Source organism: Nansenia antarctica (genome assembly GCF_963989245.1).
Source record: "Nansenia antarctica genome assembly, contig: SCAFFOLD_281, whole genome shotgun sequence".
NCBI classification, from domain to species: domain Eukaryota; kingdom Metazoa; phylum Chordata; class Actinopteri; order Argentiniformes; family Microstomatidae; genus Nansenia; species Nansenia antarctica.
In genome coordinates this window covers 40,001-59,930 of record NW_027663328.1, presented here as the reverse complement: position 1 = coordinate 59,930, position 19,930 = coordinate 40,001, and the positions used below count along the sequence as shown (strand labels likewise).

Below are 19,930 nucleotides of genomic sequence, written 5' to 3'. Positions count from 1 at the left end.
AATACATATGCTGATGTCATAATATGTACAAAATGGAGATCGAAAAAGGGTACTTGGTATTTTGGTCACTGTGTGGTAAAATCTCAACCAGGGTCGAGTTATGTCATTCAAAACTTTCTATCTGGATCAGAATAATCCTGATATTTTTTTCGTTGCCCAGGATCAGATGTGGCTGGCTGATTTCTCCTCTATACGACTTAGAATCAGCCGGATAAGATCTGATCCTGGATAGCAAACAAAGAATCAGATATCGGATCTAAAAGTTTTGAACAACTGCGGCCCAGATGGTTTAAAAATGGTGATGGTGACAGCCAGCCAGACACAACGACAGCACACGGCAAAAGGACAGCGCTGTCCCCGAAACAAAAGATCCACATAACATCAACGAGAAGGAAACACAGCCTCTTACGAGGTCTATTTACTTCCCTCATTCAATTATAATTTCCATTAATTATCTACCGTGAGTAGAACAGATTGAGTTAAGGGGATGGTAAAATGCATTGGCAGTGACATTTGACAGTACAAGTACAATGTTGTTGATGTATAATATATTATACCCCCCCCCACACACACACACTGCAATACTATAATACCTGCTGGCATTATAACAAGCGCTTTGACATTTTGATCGGAAGCTGGCAGAGAGCACCGAACGCTGTGTTATAATGGTAGAAAACTAGAAACACACCTTAATAACGAAGATGTGAGTTCAAAGACAAGGCAGTGCAGATATGGGATCCGACCTTGAGTGAGGTGAGGTGACTTTAAACATCGCAGACTAATGCACCACAGCATACTGTAGGTAGAGGAAAAAACTTGCATCAGCCAAATAACTCCATAACTCATAACTCAATAACCATTGAAACCAGAAACCAGAAAACAGACTACTAATACACCGCTGGGAGAAAGCTACGGCGGAGAAATCTCAAGTCTTGTTTCGGTGAAAATAATATGGATTTAAACCTCCGCGATCTGCGCTTCGAACAACTCGTAACTTCATAACTACAAAAGCATAACATTTCAAATATGTGACTATTTTCTTTTTTTTTCCGTTTTTGTTTTGTTGCCAGAATGAGAAAAAACCCAAGATTTATTCTCATATTCATCCACTTTAAGAGAAAACAACACAAACATCCAGCTAACATTGAACGTAAGGCAGAGGGCAAAGGTCAAAGAGAGCAGTTGAGGTGTGTCAGGGCACAAGCAGAGACCAGTATGATGGGGCGTGGTGGCGATGGTCAGGGGTTAGCTCTGGGTCTGGGTGAGAAGGTGGCGACAGTTGGTGGTGACAGTTGGTGGTGTTCTGGACTAAAGTTCTTTTTTGTTGTTCTTCTTATCGAGGCTCCGTCCTTGTCGAGGCGTTCTGGGTCCAGCTAGATCTCTCCACAGGAAAAAGTCCTCTTTTCTTCAAAGGAAAAGTATAAAAGAATTTAAAAATAAAATAAAATAAGCACGGAGCCCCCCCCCGCCCCCCAACCCCCCTCTGGGATCCGAGGGCTTTAGCGTTAAAGCGTTTAGCAGTCGCTTCTCCACAGTTTGATGGTTTTGTCGTTTTCTAACGCCGCCGACGCGATGATGTTCTCTGTGGGGTGGCAGGCGGTGGAGATCACCACGTCTGGAGGGAGAGAGGGAGAGAGGGAGAGGAGGGAGAGAGGGACAGGAAGTTAGGAGACGGTTACATATCAATGATCAGCTGATGAAGGCGTCCCTGTGAAGCCCTTTACACAGGTAGAAGATGGTTAAAAGCAGGTGTACAGCTCCCTAGTGACAGGCCCCCCCCCACTGACAGGCTCTAGACAGGTTCGAGACACCTGGACACCCACCTAGCCAACCCCCCCCCTCCCTCTGAGGCTGGTCTAGACACCTGGGCCGGCCCACCCACCTAGCCAACCCTCCCCCCCTCCCCTCTGAAGCTGTTCTAGACACCTGTGCCCGCCCACCCACCTAGCCAACCCCCCCCCCCCTCCCCTCTGAAGCTGTTGTGGACACCTGGACATCCACCTAGCCAACCCCCCCCCCCTCCCCTCTGAGGCTGTTCTAGACACCTGGGCCCGCCTGCCCACCCACCTAGCCAACCCCCCCCTCCCCTCTGAAGCTGATGTGGACACCTGGTCACCCACCTAGCCAACCCCCCCTCCCTCTCAGGCTGTTCTAGACACCTGGTCACCCACCTAGCCAACCCCCCCCCCCCCCCCTGGTCACCCACCTGTGTGGCCCTGGAGCTTCTGTACGATCTCCTTCGTCTGCAGGTTCCAAATGTAGACCATGTTGTCCTCCGAACCTGACACGATCCACTGTGGAGGAGGGAGGGAGGGGAAGGTAGAAAGAAGGAGGGAGGGAGGGGAAGGAGGGAGGGAGGGGAAGGAGGGAGGGAGGGGAAGGTAGAAAGAAGGAGGGAGGGAGGGAGGGGAGGGAGGGAGGGAGGGGAGGGAGGGGAAGGAGGGAGGGAGGGGAAGGTAGAAAGAAGGAGGGAGGGAGGGAGGGGAGGGAGGGAGGGAGGGGAGGGAGGGAGGGAGGGGAGGGAGGGAGGGAGGGGAAGGAGGGAGGGAGGGGAAGGTAGAAAGAAAGAGAGAGACAGAGAGAGCGTGAGACAGAAAGCAACAGAGAGAGACAGAGAGCAACATAGAGAGAGAGACATGGAGAGAGAAAGAGAAAGAATGATACATTATAGCACAGGGGTGGCCAACCAGTCGGAGACTAAGAGCCCAAAAAAATGGTTGGGGTACCAGAAAGAGCCACATCATACATGCGGGCTCACAAAAGCTCTCACTCTCACACACACACACACACACACACACACACACACACACACACACACACACACACACACGCAATACATTTCCAATAGGCTATGAGACCAGTGTTGTCATTTCAGCAAAGGCCAAGGTATGGCAAGGTACAGAGTGGGGGGGGTTTCCCCCCCTTGGTGGATTTTTTTAGCCAAATCAGTTGTGCAATAGTCAACTTTGGTGAGTTGTTTCTATACAATTGACTTATATGACATTAAGGTAATGAATAAAGGAGACAACTACAGTATGTGGTAATCTACATCTTTCCTAGTAGGCAGACTGGTTCAATCTCCTTAGAAACAAAACATTACAGATTTAGCTATTCTCAACTCTAAATTAACTGCACTGTTAAAACACTAGTATTGTGAGACCTCGCCTGTGTCCCTGTCCCTGTCACCTGGTTAGACCTCACCTGTGGCCCTGTACTTGTCTCTGCTGCCCTTTTTCCCCCTGGCATATTTGTGTTACAGCTCACCTATTATTAATGAATGAATGAATGAATGAATGAATGAAGTTACAAGTGAGACGATTGACAATATCAAAACATTAAATTAAGTGCTGCTGTGTCCCTTGTTGTATGAATAGATCCGAGTCTAAAAAACGATTAAACTGTCATTCTACCGCTGTAGTTCACAGGTACTCTGGTGGAGGGAATTTCTGGTTTGGACTCGGAAATGGCTAAACGTCACTTTTGACGTCAGACTTAACAAGCGGATAGCACCAGGCAGCTATTGTAAAAGCATAATAATCATCAGCTCAAAGTACAGTTTTCTTAGACGTGCATATAGAGGAAGACCTTTACCTTTCCTCCTGTGACGGAGAAATTAGCGAATATACAGTACTTCTCGTTCTTGTGCCCGGTGTACGTTTTCAAGCACTGGAATGAGAGAAGAAGAACACAAACAAGAAATTCAGACATCATATTGATTTGTACTCATCTTCAGTGCCAAAACACTACGATTCGATCCGACTATGACAGGCAGACATCTTACCTTTCCTTTGCTGTAGTCCCAAAGTTTCAAAGTGCTGAAAAAGAGGGGGGAAAAAAACAACAACACTTTTAGGAGACAGCAGCTAGAAAAACAACAGACATGGATACTTCGTCAGCATGCCTTATTGATGAAGAAGAAGCCGTCTGTCATAAATTCGCTTCAGCATTCCTTCCCTTCAAAGCTAAACTCCTAAGCGCACTGGTGTTGCACAGCCTTGCGGCGCCCTCTACTGGTGCCTCAAAGTATATGACACGGGACCGTTTCACCAGTACAATGCTCTCTCTATATATTGTTTGTATCTCTCAGAATAGAATAGATTCCATTTAGCTGAGGCTTTTATCCAAAGCGACTTAAATTGCAGTGTGTGTGTGTGTACATTTTACAGCATATTCGGTCACGGCGGGGGATCGAACCCACAACATAAGTGTCGTTAGCGCCTGTGCTCCACCCACTGAGCCACAGAGGACCGACCCCATCTCTCATATCTTCAGTCTTGAACCTACTTTGTAGGGTGCGTTCCACCTGGGGTGCTCTCTGGTCAGTTGGAAATTCAGTTGGAAAGAGCACTCAGAATGTCCCTGTTTGAAAATTCAGAACACTGAGCTCTGGGACACTCTGGGATCTCTGAGTGAAAAAACTGTTTGTCCGAGCATCTGAACATTCCGATCTAAAAATGTCAGCTGCAAAATGTTCTGGTTGCGGCTGGCTTGATTGGTCGTCCAGAGAGTATTATTCAACACGCATCTTTGTGTAACAAAACAGGTAATAATCATGTTTAATCCATGGGATGAACTAACGTTAATTTGAAGATGAAAATGGCAACTTTAGTTAACGAGTATCTAACTGTCAACATCAAGTTAGCAACAGAAAGCTAGCTAACGTCGACTTGTTAACATGTTAACACGATAACGTAACATTTTTGGGCCGCCAGCGAAATGATGCTAATGTTATCGTTGGTGTCCGGCATGTTTACAGTTAGTTTCTAAAGGACTTTTAACCGACCGTTCGTTAACAAACTGATTTCATGACGTTGAAACCAGAGCAGATAGATTTCCAGAGCGTATTTACCAACGCATCCAACGTTTCTGCTCCAGAGCACTTCTTCTCTAACACTCACTTGTCCAACGTGGCTGCCAGGATGTATTTGCCGTTGGGCGAGAACTTCACAAACGACACTGGGGGGTTGTCATCATCTGCCACACACACAGGGAGGGAGGGGGGGAACGAAGCAGAGAATTAGCATCAGTCATGAAACCACTAGAGAGGAGAGACGGTAAGACGCTGCCAATTCTGCTGCTGGCTGAACATTGAGCTTAGCTTACCGATGAGCGTTTTCAGGCACTGTCCCGATGCCGTGTCCCAGATCCGGCTGGGGGCAGACAGGAACACATTAGCGTCAGTGCCATCTCAAACTTAGCTCTGATCCTCTTTGGAAACCCACAAAACCCCCATTTTCCACACAGGAAACATTACGAGCGTCACTCAAAAAAGGCATCGGGATCTAGGCCATCCAAATAAAAACCCAAAGAACACTCATTCGGAACGCCCTATATTCACTTTGATCGACACTCGCAGGAGGTTAAGATTTAGATTCAACCTGTTTGTCATGTATCGTCTGTACGACAAAATTATTATTTTTTGCTCTCGGAACAAGGTCAGCCATAGGCTACCTGCCTTTCTAACCTCTAGTCTACCTGCCTCTCTAACCTCTAGACTACCTGCCTCTCTAACCTCTAGGCTACCTGTCTCTCTAACCTCTAGACTACCTGCTTCTCTAACCTCTAGGCTACCTGCCTCTCTAACCTCTAAGCTACCTGCCTCTCTAACCTCTAGACTACCTGTCTCTCTAACCTCTAGACTACCTGCTTCTCTAACCTCTAAACTACCTGCCTCTCTAACCTCTAGAATACCTGCCTCTCTAACCTCTAGACTACCTGCCTCTCTAACCTCTAGACTACCTGCCTCTCTAACCTCTAAACTACCTGCCTCTCTAACCTCTAGACTACCTGCCTCTCTAACCTCTAGTCTACCTGCCTATCTAACCTCTAGGCTACCTGCCTCTCTAACCTCTAGGCTACCTGCCTCTCTAACCTCTAGGCTAACCTGCCGCCTACTGTAAGTGGACGGAACAGACCCAGGTGATGAAGCAGACCCAGTTCACTCACCAGAGTCCATCATAGCTACTGGACACGATCAGGGAACCGTCTCTGTTGAAATGGACCTGCAACACAACAGAACCCCCGTTAGAGAACCGAACCAGTTCAGACTGTCGAGCTTGTGTGATGATCCGCGCCCGGTAACGAGCGTGGGGAAAAGAAAGAAAGGTCAAATTCCAATTCTAGTTCCTTCGGGTTCTCTTGTCATGTCGTGAGCTTAGAATGATAAGGTTCTCTCCGTTTAGGGTAGTTCAGAGATATTGAGCGTCAACATTTTTACATTCCATTATGTTTTGTGAGATAGAACCTTTGTCTTTTGTGAATTACTAACTCAAAAATGCCAACATTTTTAAAAATAACACCACACAGGCATTAATAAACACCTAATGGATCAGATTATGTAAAAAAAAACTCAATTTTGACAAAAATGGAGATAGAACCTTATAATTCTAACGTCACGACTTGCAGCCAGGGCGCGGCGGTACTCACAGCAGAGACGGGGTCAGAGTGGGCGGGCAGCGTCTTTAAGCATTTGCCCGTCTTCACGTCCCATATCCTCACACTCTCGTCAAACTGGAAGAGATGGAGGGAGGGGGTGGGGGTGGGGGGGGAGTGGGTTAGCTCATGTCAACAACGAAACCCATCTAAAAAAGCACACACGACCGCATCCCCATTCTCATCACACTCCCTCCCCCCCTGCCTGGTGGAATGAATTAGCTGAGGTTTTTGTGTGTGTGTGTGTGTCTGTGAGAAATAGTAGCATTAGGAACACGATAAAGCAATTAGAGTATGGTTTGTTTAAACAGGGGAGGGAGGCAATGCCAACGAAAACTCCCTTCAATCCAAGAGGAGAGAGGAGAGGAGAGGGGAGGGGAGGGGAAGAGAGGAGAGGAGAGGCAGCTGAGCTGGTCTCCTCTACACTGTGGTGCAGAAGCGTTGTTAGGATATTGAAACATTGGGGGCTTAGCTCAACCATGCGCTAGTTCGATGCCGACTTTATTTAAATGTTTTTTTTTTCCCAGCATCTGCAGATCCGGGGCTATTCATACAACATCGGGGGGGGGGGGGGGGGCTAGAGCCCCGGATGCCCAGGAGTAACGACACCACTGATGTTGTGCAGGACTCACCGAGCCAGAGACGATGAGGTTGGACTGGGGGTTGAAGTTACAGCAGAAGACATAGTTGCTGTGGCCCTTCAGAGTCTTCAAGCATTTCCCCTAGAAGAAGAAGAAGGAGAAGAAGAAGAAGGAGAAGAAGAAGGAGAAGGAGAAGAAGAAGAAGGAGAAGAAGAATAAGAAGGAGAAGGAGAAGAAGAAGGAGAAGGAGAAGAAGAAGAAGGAGAAGGAGAAGAAGAAGAAGGAGAAGGAGAAGAAGAAGAAGAAGGAGGAAGAGAAGGAGAAGGAGGAAGAGAAGAAGAAGAAGAAGGAGAAGAAGGAGAAGTAAGAGTAAAAAAAAAAGAAAGCAGGTCTAAATTTAAGATGGTCGCCATGACAACACAGTAGAAACATTTATTTCAGATCAGAAACCATAGCAATGGGCAGAACTTCAGCGACGACGACAACAGCAGATGGAATTGAGTGCTTGAGTGTTTCTTTGCTGCTTTCCACAAAGTGAGAAGAAGAAAGAAAGAAAGAAAGAAAGAAAGACGCTCTCTGCTCTCTTCAGCTCATTATTCTCTGCCTTCATCCTGGCCTCCTACCGAGCTCACGTCCCAGATCTTCAGGGTTTTGTCATCCGAGGCCGAGACCAGGAGATTGGAGTCTGAAGACCAGGCGACGTCTGATATCCCCTGGGAAATGAGATGAAAGGAGACGCGTCGGTTACTCAGGAGAGCAGAGAGAGCGGAGGGAGAGCAGAGGGACTCATATCACATATCTGAATCTGAATCAGACTTCTTTTTATTGCCAAGTGCATTCGCACATACAGGAAATTGACTTGGTGTGGTCGGGGCATAGGACAAAGACACAGACAGCAATATAATACAAATAAAAAAGAAACAATATAATAACACAACAACAAAAATAACAACACTATATACGCAAAAATAGTTTAAAAAGACTGACAGAAATAGTGTGGGGTAACGCGGACTCCACTTCTATTACATCCAATGTATGTACACAAGAGTACAATTATTTGGCTTAGGTTATTCAACATTGGCATTGCAGCAAGATACAAAATCACAATAATAGAGTAAAGTAGGTAATAATAATAAAGTAATAAAGTGATGCAGTGATGGTAGTCGTACTACAGTGGAATCAATAGTGCAAAACGCTGTGCAGATTACAATAAGATGAAATGCAATAAGATACAGTACAAGTAGTCAAGTAGTCAGGGAGTGTTCTAGTAGTCAGGTAGTGTTCTAGTAGTAGTCAGGTAGTGTTCTAGTAGTCAGGTAGTGTTCTAGTAGTAGTCAGGTAGTGTTCTAGTGGTAGTCAGGTAGTGTTCTAGTAGTCAGGGAGTGTTCTAGTAGTCAGGTAGGGTTCTAGTAGTCAGGTAGTGTTCTAGTAGTCAGATAGTGTTCAAGTAGTCATATAATATTATTTTTGTAGTGTGAGTGTGGTTGGTTTGGGAAAACCATGAGTGCAACACAGTACCTAGTGTACCTAGTATTCTAAAATAAACCTAGAACTCACAAGTTTGTGTCCTGATATTGTTTTTTCGAACTTTCCATCGTACGCGCCCCAGATTTTGATGAGTTTATCGGCAGCTGTAAAACAGAAATGAGCATTTCATGATTACTTTCTCAACGGAAAAGTGGCTATTAATTCAATTCAACACAGACAATCATGCACGTGTTGCTGTAGTACTCGGTAGACATAGAGCTCTACATCGACCTGCAGCAGTCTTCTAGAAGCTTCTAAAGCTTGCAGGGTAGCAGCGGCCCCCAGGGACTTACATGAGCTGGCGAGCCACTCTCCGCTGGGGCTGAACTTGACGGAGGACACCGCTTTCGTGTGGCCGGCTAACGTGAACTTGAGGGTGTAGTTGGGCTTGACCGGGGCCGACTGGACCAAGGAGAAAACAAACAGAACCGAACAACGTTCAAAGTCGCTTCAAGTACGAATATGAAAAACAATCCCCTCACAGCTAGTTTTCACATGTATCACATCACTCTGACAACACAGTTCAAGTCTCTAAGCTCTGTTACTTTACGTTTACAAAGGAAGAACAATTAAGGAAAAATAACAAATCACAGTCAATGTCTTTGGGCAGGAGCTAGATCTATGTGTATTATCGTGAGCTTAGAATTATCAGGTTCTATCTCCGTTTAGGGCAGTTCTGAGATATTGAGCGTCAACGTTTTTACATTCCATTACGTTTTGTGAGATGGAACCTTTGTATTTTATTAATTACTAACTAACAAATGTCAATTTAAAAAATAACACCACACAGGCATTAATAAACACCTAATGGATCAGATTATGTAAAAAACTCAATTTTGCCCAAAAATTGAGATAGAACCTTATAATTCTAACGTCACGTTATGTCTAGTTCTACATGGGTAAAAGAAAATAGCACAACACACACTACACGTTCATGCCCAGCCCTGCATTTATTTTACCTAACAACACAAACCTGTAGGTCTCATCTTGGTCCTAATGGCGACTATTCATTTAGAAACATTGCTAACGTGTTAAACGTAACGTTAAATTAAAAAAAACTGCTTGTTGGAAGCCATGAATGGCAGTGTGCAGTTTGTCTGTCTGTCTGTCTGTGCTCTTATCTGTTTCCTATGCCAGTCAGACGTCTCTCTCTCTCATCAGAGTGACGCAGCCGTGCCTACCTTGCTCTGGCTGGCAGATGCAGATGATGACTGAGTTTTGTTGCCTTCGGTTTCTGGCTTCTTCTCCTCTGTTGCCATGGCGATGGATCCAGGAAGAGAAGAGGAGACGTCGGGTGGTGTCGGTTGGTGGTTCGTGGGACAGCCGCCGCTCTTCAAAAGAAAACGAGTGCAATTAGCTACATTTTTTTTTTTTTACCATTTTAGCAGAAGCTTTCTTTTATCCCAAAGCGACTCACAGATTACAGGTTTTGACAGTCTCTCTGGAGTACTCAACGTAACTGTTCCCAGGTGGGATTTGAACTCATAACCTTCTGGTCAACAGCCCAACTCAATGTCCACTAGAACACCCCCTACCCCCCAAATACATGTGATATACATGTGCTACAAGATACATGTGCTACAAGACACAGTCAGTCTGCAGATGATGACTGGTCGGGTAAGAGACAGCAAGTGGGAACAACACCAAATGTACCACAAGAGAAAGGACGATACGATGTGTTTGCTGATGTGTAATGTGAGTGCATCTGTCATTTCCCTGCGACACTGGTCGCTGTCTGCTGTCTTGGACCAGGAATGTTCTCTCTGAGACTAACCTTGTAACATGATGAACTAGATGTAACTAGTTCAACTAGATTGTAACTAGATGAATGAAATAATCTGTATAAAGGCATTGGCCATTATGCCATTGGTTCAATTTGTTTCAGCTCATTTCTGACATCTATATTTTACTACCCTACCCACCCACACGACATACCTACCTACCCATCTAGAGAAGATAAGACAGCTTAGTTATTTATCAAATGAAATTAAAATCAAACTTTTATTTGTATAGCAGCGCATCTCACACAAAAAAAAAGTGACACAATCATGCGCTCCTTCACAGATTATAACAAGGCAGATAAAACAACAATAGACATTAAAAAAACAACAATAGAATAGATTTGTTTAAAAACAACAGTAGATTAAAAAACAACAACAGTTGTAGCTATAAAAAAAACAACTACGGTAGTTATGTGATGTTCTATGAGCAGCAGCTCTCCAGGGTTGAAGGAGAGATGGAGAAGGCCTGCTTCAAAGAAGAGTTCCGGTTCCGGAACCCTCACCAAACCAACAGTTTTTATTTTATGTGGTATTCTACCTAGCAACAATACTTTGATTGGCTACGAAATACCCATGGCTGCTCTAGTGTTAATAAGGAGAGATGGAGAAGCAGGCCTGGTCCAGCTCGTGTCGTGGGACACTTGGGGACTTGTGCGCATTTGTGGATCTCTCTCTCCCACCCCCCTCCACAAATACGATCATTTCTATCTTTTAAACACTCATAAAACACTGATGATGTTTTTCGGTGTCTCTTGTGTCGCTACTTAACACAAGAAGCGATCAAGCACTGAATTGCGATCAGGTTGTCTTAGCAGTATTAGCTTGTAGCTTAGCTGTTTGTGCTTCATTCAAACAATCAAATCTCTTATAATAAGATACTTACCGTAAAGGCCTCGGTGTGGAAATGTAACTACACGACCAGACTGTTTCTCCTTATGCTTCGATCGAATCGACTGGCACGGATACTAAGTTTGTATAATAATATAATGTAATGTGTTTTCTAGCTGCCTCGCTAACGAACAAACCCTTTGGTGGTGTTGGACTCAGACCAGACCAGGCGGGGAATGTGGCAGAGCAGATGCGAGCTGCGCATGCGTGATGTCGATGGCGTTGAGCAATGAGGGTCAAGTGCGCATGTGCGTGTTTCTCAAGCGAGAACAGTCATTGCATACGGACGGAAAGCGAAGAGGTTACCGCTTTGGTGCTCCGAAACTTTTGATGTTGCAGTGATTCATCCAGGAATCACCAGATTCCTGCTCTCTCTCCTTCTCTCTCCTCCTCTTTTGCTGTCAACCAAAAGGCAAACATAACAACCAGAGTATTTATAATTTAATATAAATTGATCCATATCAATTCATAACATAATTCGAATTGAATATTGGGTTGCTGAAAAATAAATTGTATATCCATCTATAGAAAACAGACATTTCCAATGAGTGAGGGTTGTGCCAATGCTTCAATCCACTGTCCATGTACTGTAAATGTTGAAGCCGGCCTCATCGCCTCTGGACCCCATCCCTACCCCCCTCCTCAAAGAGGTGTTCGACACAGTAGGGCCACACATCCTCTCAATAATCAACAGCTTGCTGGCCACTGGCATTGTTCCGCCCACCCTCAAACAAGCAGTGGTACAGCCTCTCCTTAAGAAACCCAACCTGGACCCTTCCAACCTCAGTAACTACAGACCCATCTCCAAGCTCCCAGTCGTGGCCAAGCTCCTGGAAAAGGCTGTCCTCAGCCAGCTATGGCCCTACCTCCAACAGAACAACATCCTGGAGAAGTTTCAGTCTGGCTTCAGACCTGGCCACAGCACTGAGTCTGCACTTTTAAAGGTTTGGAACGACCTCCTCCTCATCGCAGACTCCAGGAAATGTGCTGCCCTGGTCCTCCTGGACCTCAGCGCAGCTTTTGACACCATAGACCATGCCATCCTCTTTAATCGACTCCAGCAGGAGGTTGGCATCACCGACACCGCCATGTCCTGGTTCAAGTCTTACCTCAGCAATAGAACCTACGCCGTCCACATAGCAGACAGCTCCTCCAGACAAGCCAACCTCACCTGTGGGGTCCCTCAGGGCTCCATCCTCGGTCCCATCTTGTTCTCCCTCTACATGCTCCCCCTCTGTCTAATCCCTCAACGCTACCAGATCTCATTCCACTGCTATGCGGACGACACCCAGCTTTACTTATCAATCAACACTGACGACCCCGCCGATCTGATGCGCCTGATGGACTGCCTCCACGATGTGAAGGAGTGGATGGCCCAGAACTTCCTACAGCTGAATGAGAGCAAGGGGGAAATCCTCCTCATCGGCAACACCACCGCCATCACTCAGCTCAGCACCAACATGGGAAGCCTGTCCACCCTTGTCAGACCACATGTCAAGAACCTCGGTGTCATCTTTGACTCCGAGCTCAACCTTAACCGACAAGTGAGCTCCGTCGTGAAGTCATGTTTCTACCAACTACGTATCATAGCCAAGATCAAGTCCTTCCTCACCCCCAGTGACCTGAGGAGGGTCGTCCTCATGCTAATTTCATCTAGGCTCGACTACTGCAACTCACTCTATGCTGGACTTCCTGATAAGACCATCTACCGCCTGCAGCTAGTCCAAAATGCCGCTGCCAGGCTGGTGTCAGGCACTAAAATGAGGGACCACATCTCCCCTGTCCTCATCTCCCTTCACTGGCTCCCAGTAAAGAAGAGAGTGAAGTTCAAGATCTGCACCTTTGTCTACAAAGCTCTCAACAGTCTCGCCCCACCCTACATCAAGGACCTCCTGGACCTGTCTTCCACCTCAAGGCCCAGGCTCAGGTCCGACGCCCAACTCAGCCTGAGGGTCCCCCGCACCAACCTCAAGAGGAAGGGTGACCGTGCCTTTGCGGTGATAGCACCGACTCTGTGGAACGCGCTCCCTTCCGCCATCAAGTCTGCCCCCACTCTGGACTCCTTTAGAGCCAAGGTAAAAACCCACCTCTTCGTCAATGATGTTCCCTAAGTCTACTCCCTATTTGTTGTAAATTGTATCCCTTGAGATGTTCGTTTAAGTAGTCTGTGTCTGTTTGCTTTCTGTGTTCCTTGTCCTTGTCCTTGTCTTTATCTGTTCCTTTACCCGGGCTGCGCCCCGGGCCGATGTAAAAGTTGGATGGGGGGCGCATTATAAATAAAATTAACATTAACATAACATTAACATTAACATTAAATATACCATTATGGTATTACCATGAAGCCCAATTCTAGCAGAATAAGAAAGATTGTTTATCTACTTTAAGTAAAATAATAAAGTGCCTCCAGTTAGCTCTTTAGCTGGCACGTGTGCAGCAGACTAGCTCATCTCATCACCTCTGAGCTAGCTAGCTAGCTAGTTCTTTGACACCATGGAACTATAATTAGACACTAGTCACAATAATAACAACCTTTCTCTGTCAGAACACTCAGCAAGTATATTTGCTAAAGTTTTCAACTTGCTTACTTTCATCTGCAGACATCTCAGCCTGTAAAAACTCTTGCGTCTCGAGCGCGCACCTTGCAAAAAAAATGTTTTATTCTCCAGCGCTGGTTGACGTGTTGACAGACGGTAGCAATTTGATTGATAATTTTTTTTGTGTTGGAGGGGGTGGGACATTAGTAAGGGATTGAAATTGGAAAAGGTTTCCAGAGTGACTTTTTGGGGGATGGCAGCATCTTTTTTACCGGTAGCTCGCGAGCGACGTGTTGGAGACCCGTGTTTTAAAGGGACCTTCATGGTAAATAGCGCTATTTTTAGAACTTGCCCTACGGGCGACTCGCGTGGTCTCTGCGGGCACCGTGTTGGCTACCCCTGTTTTAGATAATGCACATATTCGTAGCCTAGCAACCTAGATACTCTATTTACAGTTTGCATTGGCTGCGTTCGTAAAATCGCTTTGGAATCTGATCAGCTCTCATGGAATGCCTCTTGTCCAATCAAATGACTTGGTCCCTTTATGACGTTGACCCAGTGTGCGCTCCGGCGTTCTCAGAGCAAATTTACGAACGCACTTTACATTGTGGCAGTTGATGCACCAGTGTTTTCGTTTGAAAACGTGGGATAGATTTGTCCGTGAGTATCAGTATTTACATGTTACAATAAGGTTAATGTAGCTAAAATATACATTCTAATTGTTGAGTTTATATTTGTTGGTTTGATGTTGGTTTGATAGCTGTTTGATGTTGGTTTGATAGCTGTTTGATGTTGGTTTGATAGCTGTCTCCTTATACATACTGGAGGTGAGTTCTGCTACTTTCTTCGGAAGCACTTGCTTTTGTTTGAGCTCTGCTATTTCAACAGTTTCAACGTTAGGTGTCATAACAGGTGCAGCTGAATTCAAGTTTGGTTTCTTGGTTGAAAACCCAAAACTTTCCAGGCTTGTCGACTCGGTCGGCAGCAGTGGCCTTTTTTGGGACGGCATGATAGCTAGCTACTGAATGTTTTCTTCTCAATAATCACGTTCGCAAGCTCTCAACGATCATATTCTGCTGTTGCACAATATTCTACTGCGCCCCATAGTGTCTTGGTGGTAAAGTGCAGGCAGTCAAAGGCATACTGTCATTCACAGGAGATTAATGCTGGTGCGCGTAGTTCTTTTGGAAAACGTGTTTATTTTAGAATATTTATCATATAAATAAATATAAATAATACTCATTACATTGACATTTTTTATCAAATAATGGTTGTGGTAATGTATTATTAGCGACCCCCACAGATGTATGATTTTACTGCTTTCATGGGAGCTCAGACCTTCCTTATGGGAGCTCAGCTCCCATTGGCTCCCACATAACTCGAACCCTGGATGGAAGTGTGTGTGTGTGTGTGTGTGTGTGTGTGTGTGTGTGTGTGTGTGTGTGTGTGTGTGTGTGTGTGTGTGTGCGCGCGCGTGTGCGTGTGTAGACCTGCAAAAATACATCTGGAATATTCATCATATCACGGTGGTTCACCATGGGACGTTTCAATCACTGCCTCTGTGTTTCTCCCTTGAGACAGAAATTACAACGCAGATGGCCAAGAGTAATACATACCGTCAATTAGTGACAGTGTCCATTGCACATGCCCAATTACGTACGTAAGTGTGTGGGGAGCGATTACACGCATCCTCCTCCTGCTGATGTGATGTTCATATTCACGACTCCTAAAGCAGATGACTTGTTTCAACAGTTATCAGCTGCAACACATTACATCTACTTTGATGTAACTTAGGCTGGCGAACAATGATTCAACAGTGTGTAACATACGGTACATAGACTTATCATTCCGTAATAATAATAATAATAATAATAATAATAATAATAATAATCATCATCATAATAATAACGACAACAACAACAACAATAATAATAATAACAACAAAAACAACAATAATAATATTTTTTAAAATAATAGTAATAACAACAACAATAATACTAATAACAATAACAATACTACTACTACTAATAATAATAATAATAACAACAATAACAATAACCACAATAATAATAATAATAAGTATTATTATTACTGTTATTATTATAATTATACTTAGAATAATGAATACATAATAATAATAACAACAATAATAACAATAAGAGTATTTAGATTGAGATTGAGATTGAGATTGAGATAACGTTTATTGCCACTATGCATTACACATATAGGAATTTGCTTCGTCACCACAGCAAGTGCGTTTATACTTTTTTCACATATCAAAAAACAGGACAACACAACAACAACACAGGACAGACAACAGTGCATTGGATAGTGCGGTATAAAGTAAAGTGCAGTGCAGAGTTTTTTTTACAGTGAGTCCAGTTCAGTCCTGGGCAGACTTGGGGGCGGGGGGGGGGGGGGGGAAGCCAGAGTCATTTAACAGCCTGGCGGCTGAGGGGTAGAAGCTGAGCCTGTGGCGGGCCTTAAGTGCCTTAGGCAGCCGCAACCTTCTTCCAGAGGGAAGCAGGGTGAGGAGGCCGTGGCCGGGGTGGAAGGGGTCAGCCATGATCTTCCTTGCCCTCCTCAGAGCCCTGGTGTCATGCAGGGAGTTGAGGGAGGGCAAGGGACAGCCGATCACCCTCTCTGCTGAACGTCGCACCCGCTGCAACTTGGCCTTGTCATTGGTCGTTGCAGCAGGGAACCAGGTGATGATGGAGTGGGTGAGGATGGATTCTATGATGGCCGTGTAGAACTGGACCATCATGGACCTCGGCAGCCTGAGTTTCCTCAGCTGCCGGAGGAAGAACATCCTCTTCTGGGCCTTCTTTGTGAGGACCTCGGTGTTCTGCTCCCACTTTAGGTCCCGGGAGATGGTCATGCCTAGAAAGCGGCATGACTCCACGGAGGCCACCGGGGTACCTCCCAGCGTGAGAACAACAACAACAACAACAACAACAACAACAACAACAACAACAATAAGAGTATTTCTAACAACAACAACAACAACAACACTAGTCTGGTATGTTAGCAGGGTGTTGGGGGGTGGGGTAGGTAGGTAGGTATATGGTAACGCGGCCATGCAGCAGCGCCATCTGGGGGGTGGGGTAGGTAGGTAGATAGGTAGGTATATTATGGTAACGCGGCCATGCAGCAGCGCCATCTGGGGGGTGGGGTAGGTAGGTAGGTATATTATGGTAACGCGGCCATGCAGCAGCGCCATCGCGCCTGAGCCTCGTCTTCATGCTGAGGAAGCAGCCACACTCGGACTGTCACCCACCAGCCAGACCCCCTCGGAGACCTCTGAGAAGTAATGCTTTCTAATGTCTATCTTTATCTCTATCTTTCCCCTCTACTCGCGTTTCTCCAGGGAGGGACACGGAGCTGTCCGGCGTTAAGCTTTTCCACTGTTATGATGATAAATGTGGTTCTTAGCCTCTTTATCTCAACTATGCTACGGTTAGCTTAGCATATGTTAGCATAGGTTGTATTCGTATATAGTATAGGTTAGCTTAGCATAGGTTAGCGTAGCATTAGCAACCAATGTTTTTCAACAAAGCTCTGGTCTGGTGTTGTATTGCAAACAATACAACAATCCAGACTTATTTGAGGTTAAATGTTAGTGGTTTGTGTGGGTGTAAAACGTTTGAATCGATAGTTCGGAGTTCAGAAATAACGTTATAATAATAAGTTGGCGATCAAAACACTGAAGTGAAACTATGTGTAGAATAAAAGCCGCGGGTTAAATTAAACAGTGGAGGCGTTCGTAAACTCGCTCTGGGAAATCTGACCAGCTCTCGCGGAACGCCTCTCGTCCAATCAATGGACTCGGTCCCTTCATGACGTCGAACGCCAGTGTGCGCTCCGACGCTCTCAGAGCGGGTTTACGAACGCGGCCCCTGGGTTAGCTCGCCAGCCTGCTGCTAAAACAGGCTAACAACCAGTCTGCCCGCCATCTTTTCGGAGCCCCATTACAAAACAATTGTCTGGTTTTTGGTGTGTTTGTGTTTTTTAGTGGGTTGAATCGCTATCCTGCACACTCTGGTGAAACACTCCCCAGGCTAATTTTTGTACATCAACTTTATTGTGTTTCTGAATCTTCCTCTTGGATCAGAGTAGTGTTGCTATGCCAGCTTTCCCTCGCAGCGCCGGGTCGGACTAATCCCTGAACCAACCAGTGGGGTCGGACTAATCCCTGAACCGCAAAGTAACCTCCATGTACCTTGTTTACAAAACAGCACGTTTGTTTAACCAATTATTTAATTGAAATGTCGTTGTCATATCATAATTCATAAACTCCTTAATCAGACACCCAGACCCGCCCTAACTAACACTCACACGTATTCGACACCGTTACTAAAACGTAGACAGTATTCCAGCAGTTAGTCCGACCCCGCGTCTAGCTGCTTTAGTGTGTTGTTGTACTGTTAATACTGTTATAAAACCAGCACATTTAGGTGCGTTATTAACTGCTATGTAGGAATGGGCTGTTTTGGGGGCTGTGTTGGGCTGTGTTGGCTGTATATATAGTGTCATATAGAGTATAATATAGGATATGTACATAGTAGCTGGAGTGAGGTTTCCCTGCCTCACCTCTTGAGGTTGTTTACGCGGGAGTGTGAATGTGGCTGCGCGGCTCGGCTGGAGGAACTATAGATGTGCATGAGAAAGTTCGTGACGTTAGAATTATAAGGTTCTATCTCCATTTCTGTCAAAATTGAGGTTTTTTTACATAATCTGATCCATTAGGTGTTTATTAATGCCTGTGTGGTGTTATTTTTTAAAATGTTGACATTTTTGAGTTAGTAATTTATCAAATACAAAGGTTCCATCTCACAAAACATAATGGAATGTAAAAACTTTGACGCTCAATATCTCTGAACTGCCTTAAACGGAGATAGAACCTTATCATTCTAAACTCACGAGTTAGTTCCGACCAAGTAATTTGATTGGACAAGAGGCATTCCATGGAGTGCTGATATACAGTATAACAGCACTGGGACTTTTAACTATTATGTATCACTCCGCCGCACAGATGTTCTACTAAATGACCCTTAATTAGACTACATGTTTGTGTTCAGGTTACTAGGCATGAGAAAGTTGTATATCAGGCACGTGCCGTGAGCTTTTAGATTGGGTAAGCATAAGATATAGAAATACACGTAATTACACATACACGCTATCAGTGAACGCAGTTTCAAGGAAATGCAATGTTGATGCCCTAGAACCCGCTAATAAACTGTAGTGTCACTTTGTGATCAGATTACCAAAAACAAAAAAAACAGTTGCCAGTTTCGACTATATCAGGGGTGCTCATTGTTCAAAGATCTTTTCAAGTAGCCAACCTACTGATATCTACAAGTCCAGTTTCAACATCGCACACGCACACACGCACAACACAGACACACACCGTTTCCATCCTCCATAGTAAACACAACACACTTTCTTTTCACACTTTGTCACACAGGCACTTGACATCACATCACAGACCCTCCCTCTCAAAGTACTCAAACCATATAAACAAGCACAGATCGCCACCAGCCTCGCGAATCATATACATCATATAAACCGCTCATACCAGGCTTGCTTGTAGCCGCTGGCGACTCTCCCTTTCTGGGTCAGTGTGAACATCGGTGAGCGAGCGGCCGGGCGGCCTTTAGCCAGTAGTTGTGTTTTTCCAGTCCAGTCCAGTCTACGAAATCCCTTTAGGTCGCTGACAGTAATGTCCATATTCACAAAATCAAGCAAGTTATCCTTATTGATTATTATTATTATTTAGATCGTTTGAGCTAGCTGGCATAAGCTATTCTGCCGGGCGAGAGGTGAAATGTTAAGTGAACTTGAAAGTGATAAGAGCCAATCAGTAGCTCTTATCGGAATGAAAGACCTACTCTGATTGTCTGATTAAGCATGCTTACCCTGGTCACATTAAACAGCGGGTTGAGGCATCGGAAAAAAATAAAAAAGACATTTTCACGCATTCGAATGTACGCGAGGGAAAGCAGAGAGCGGAGTGCTTATATGCAAAGCAGAGTAGGGAGTGCTTTACTCCTACAGGTGGCGCTAAAAATGCAACGTCAAAATGAATGACTCCTGCTGCCCTGGGACCTAAAATACGACTATTTTAATGAAAACAAACAAACGGTTACATGCACTTTTATTTTAATATTTTCCTTTTTTCGTTTGGTAA

The 19,930-nt window shown here is 45.0% G+C and overlaps 2 protein-coding genes across 3 annotated transcripts in view; one reads left to right on the top strand and one right to left on the bottom strand.

Annotated features, from left to right (window-relative positions):
* Positions 1-1,481: 1,481 nt before the first annotated feature.
* wdr5 (WD repeat domain 5) lies at positions 1,482-11,346 on the bottom strand. The gene is made up of 14 exons (XM_080550859.1): positions 11,205-11,346; positions 9,722-9,871; positions 8,834-8,942; positions 8,571-8,644; positions 7,637-7,726; positions 7,065-7,154; positions 6,427-6,510; positions 5,947-6,002; positions 5,104-5,150; positions 4,899-4,974; positions 3,782-3,815; positions 3,592-3,666; positions 2,207-2,294; positions 1,482-1,615 (listed from the first exon to the last, which is right to left on the bottom strand). The coding sequence occupies exons 2-14, from the start codon at positions 9,797-9,799 to the stop codon at positions 1,515-1,517; spliced, it is 1,002 nt and encodes a 333-aa protein (XP_080406985.1). The 5' UTR covers positions 9,800-9,871; positions 11,205-11,346; the 3' UTR covers positions 1,482-1,514.
* A 6,558-nt stretch (positions 11,347-17,904) lies between these two features.
* brd3a (bromodomain containing 3a) overlaps positions 17,905-19,930 on the top strand; it is a 17,620-nt gene continuing 15,594 nt past the window's right edge. For both annotated transcript variants that reach the window (XM_080550861.1, XM_080550860.1), the window contains exon 1: positions 17,905-17,947. The gene's annotated coding sequence lies outside the window, so the exon portion shown is untranslated. The remainder of the gene's footprint in view (positions 17,948-19,930) is intronic.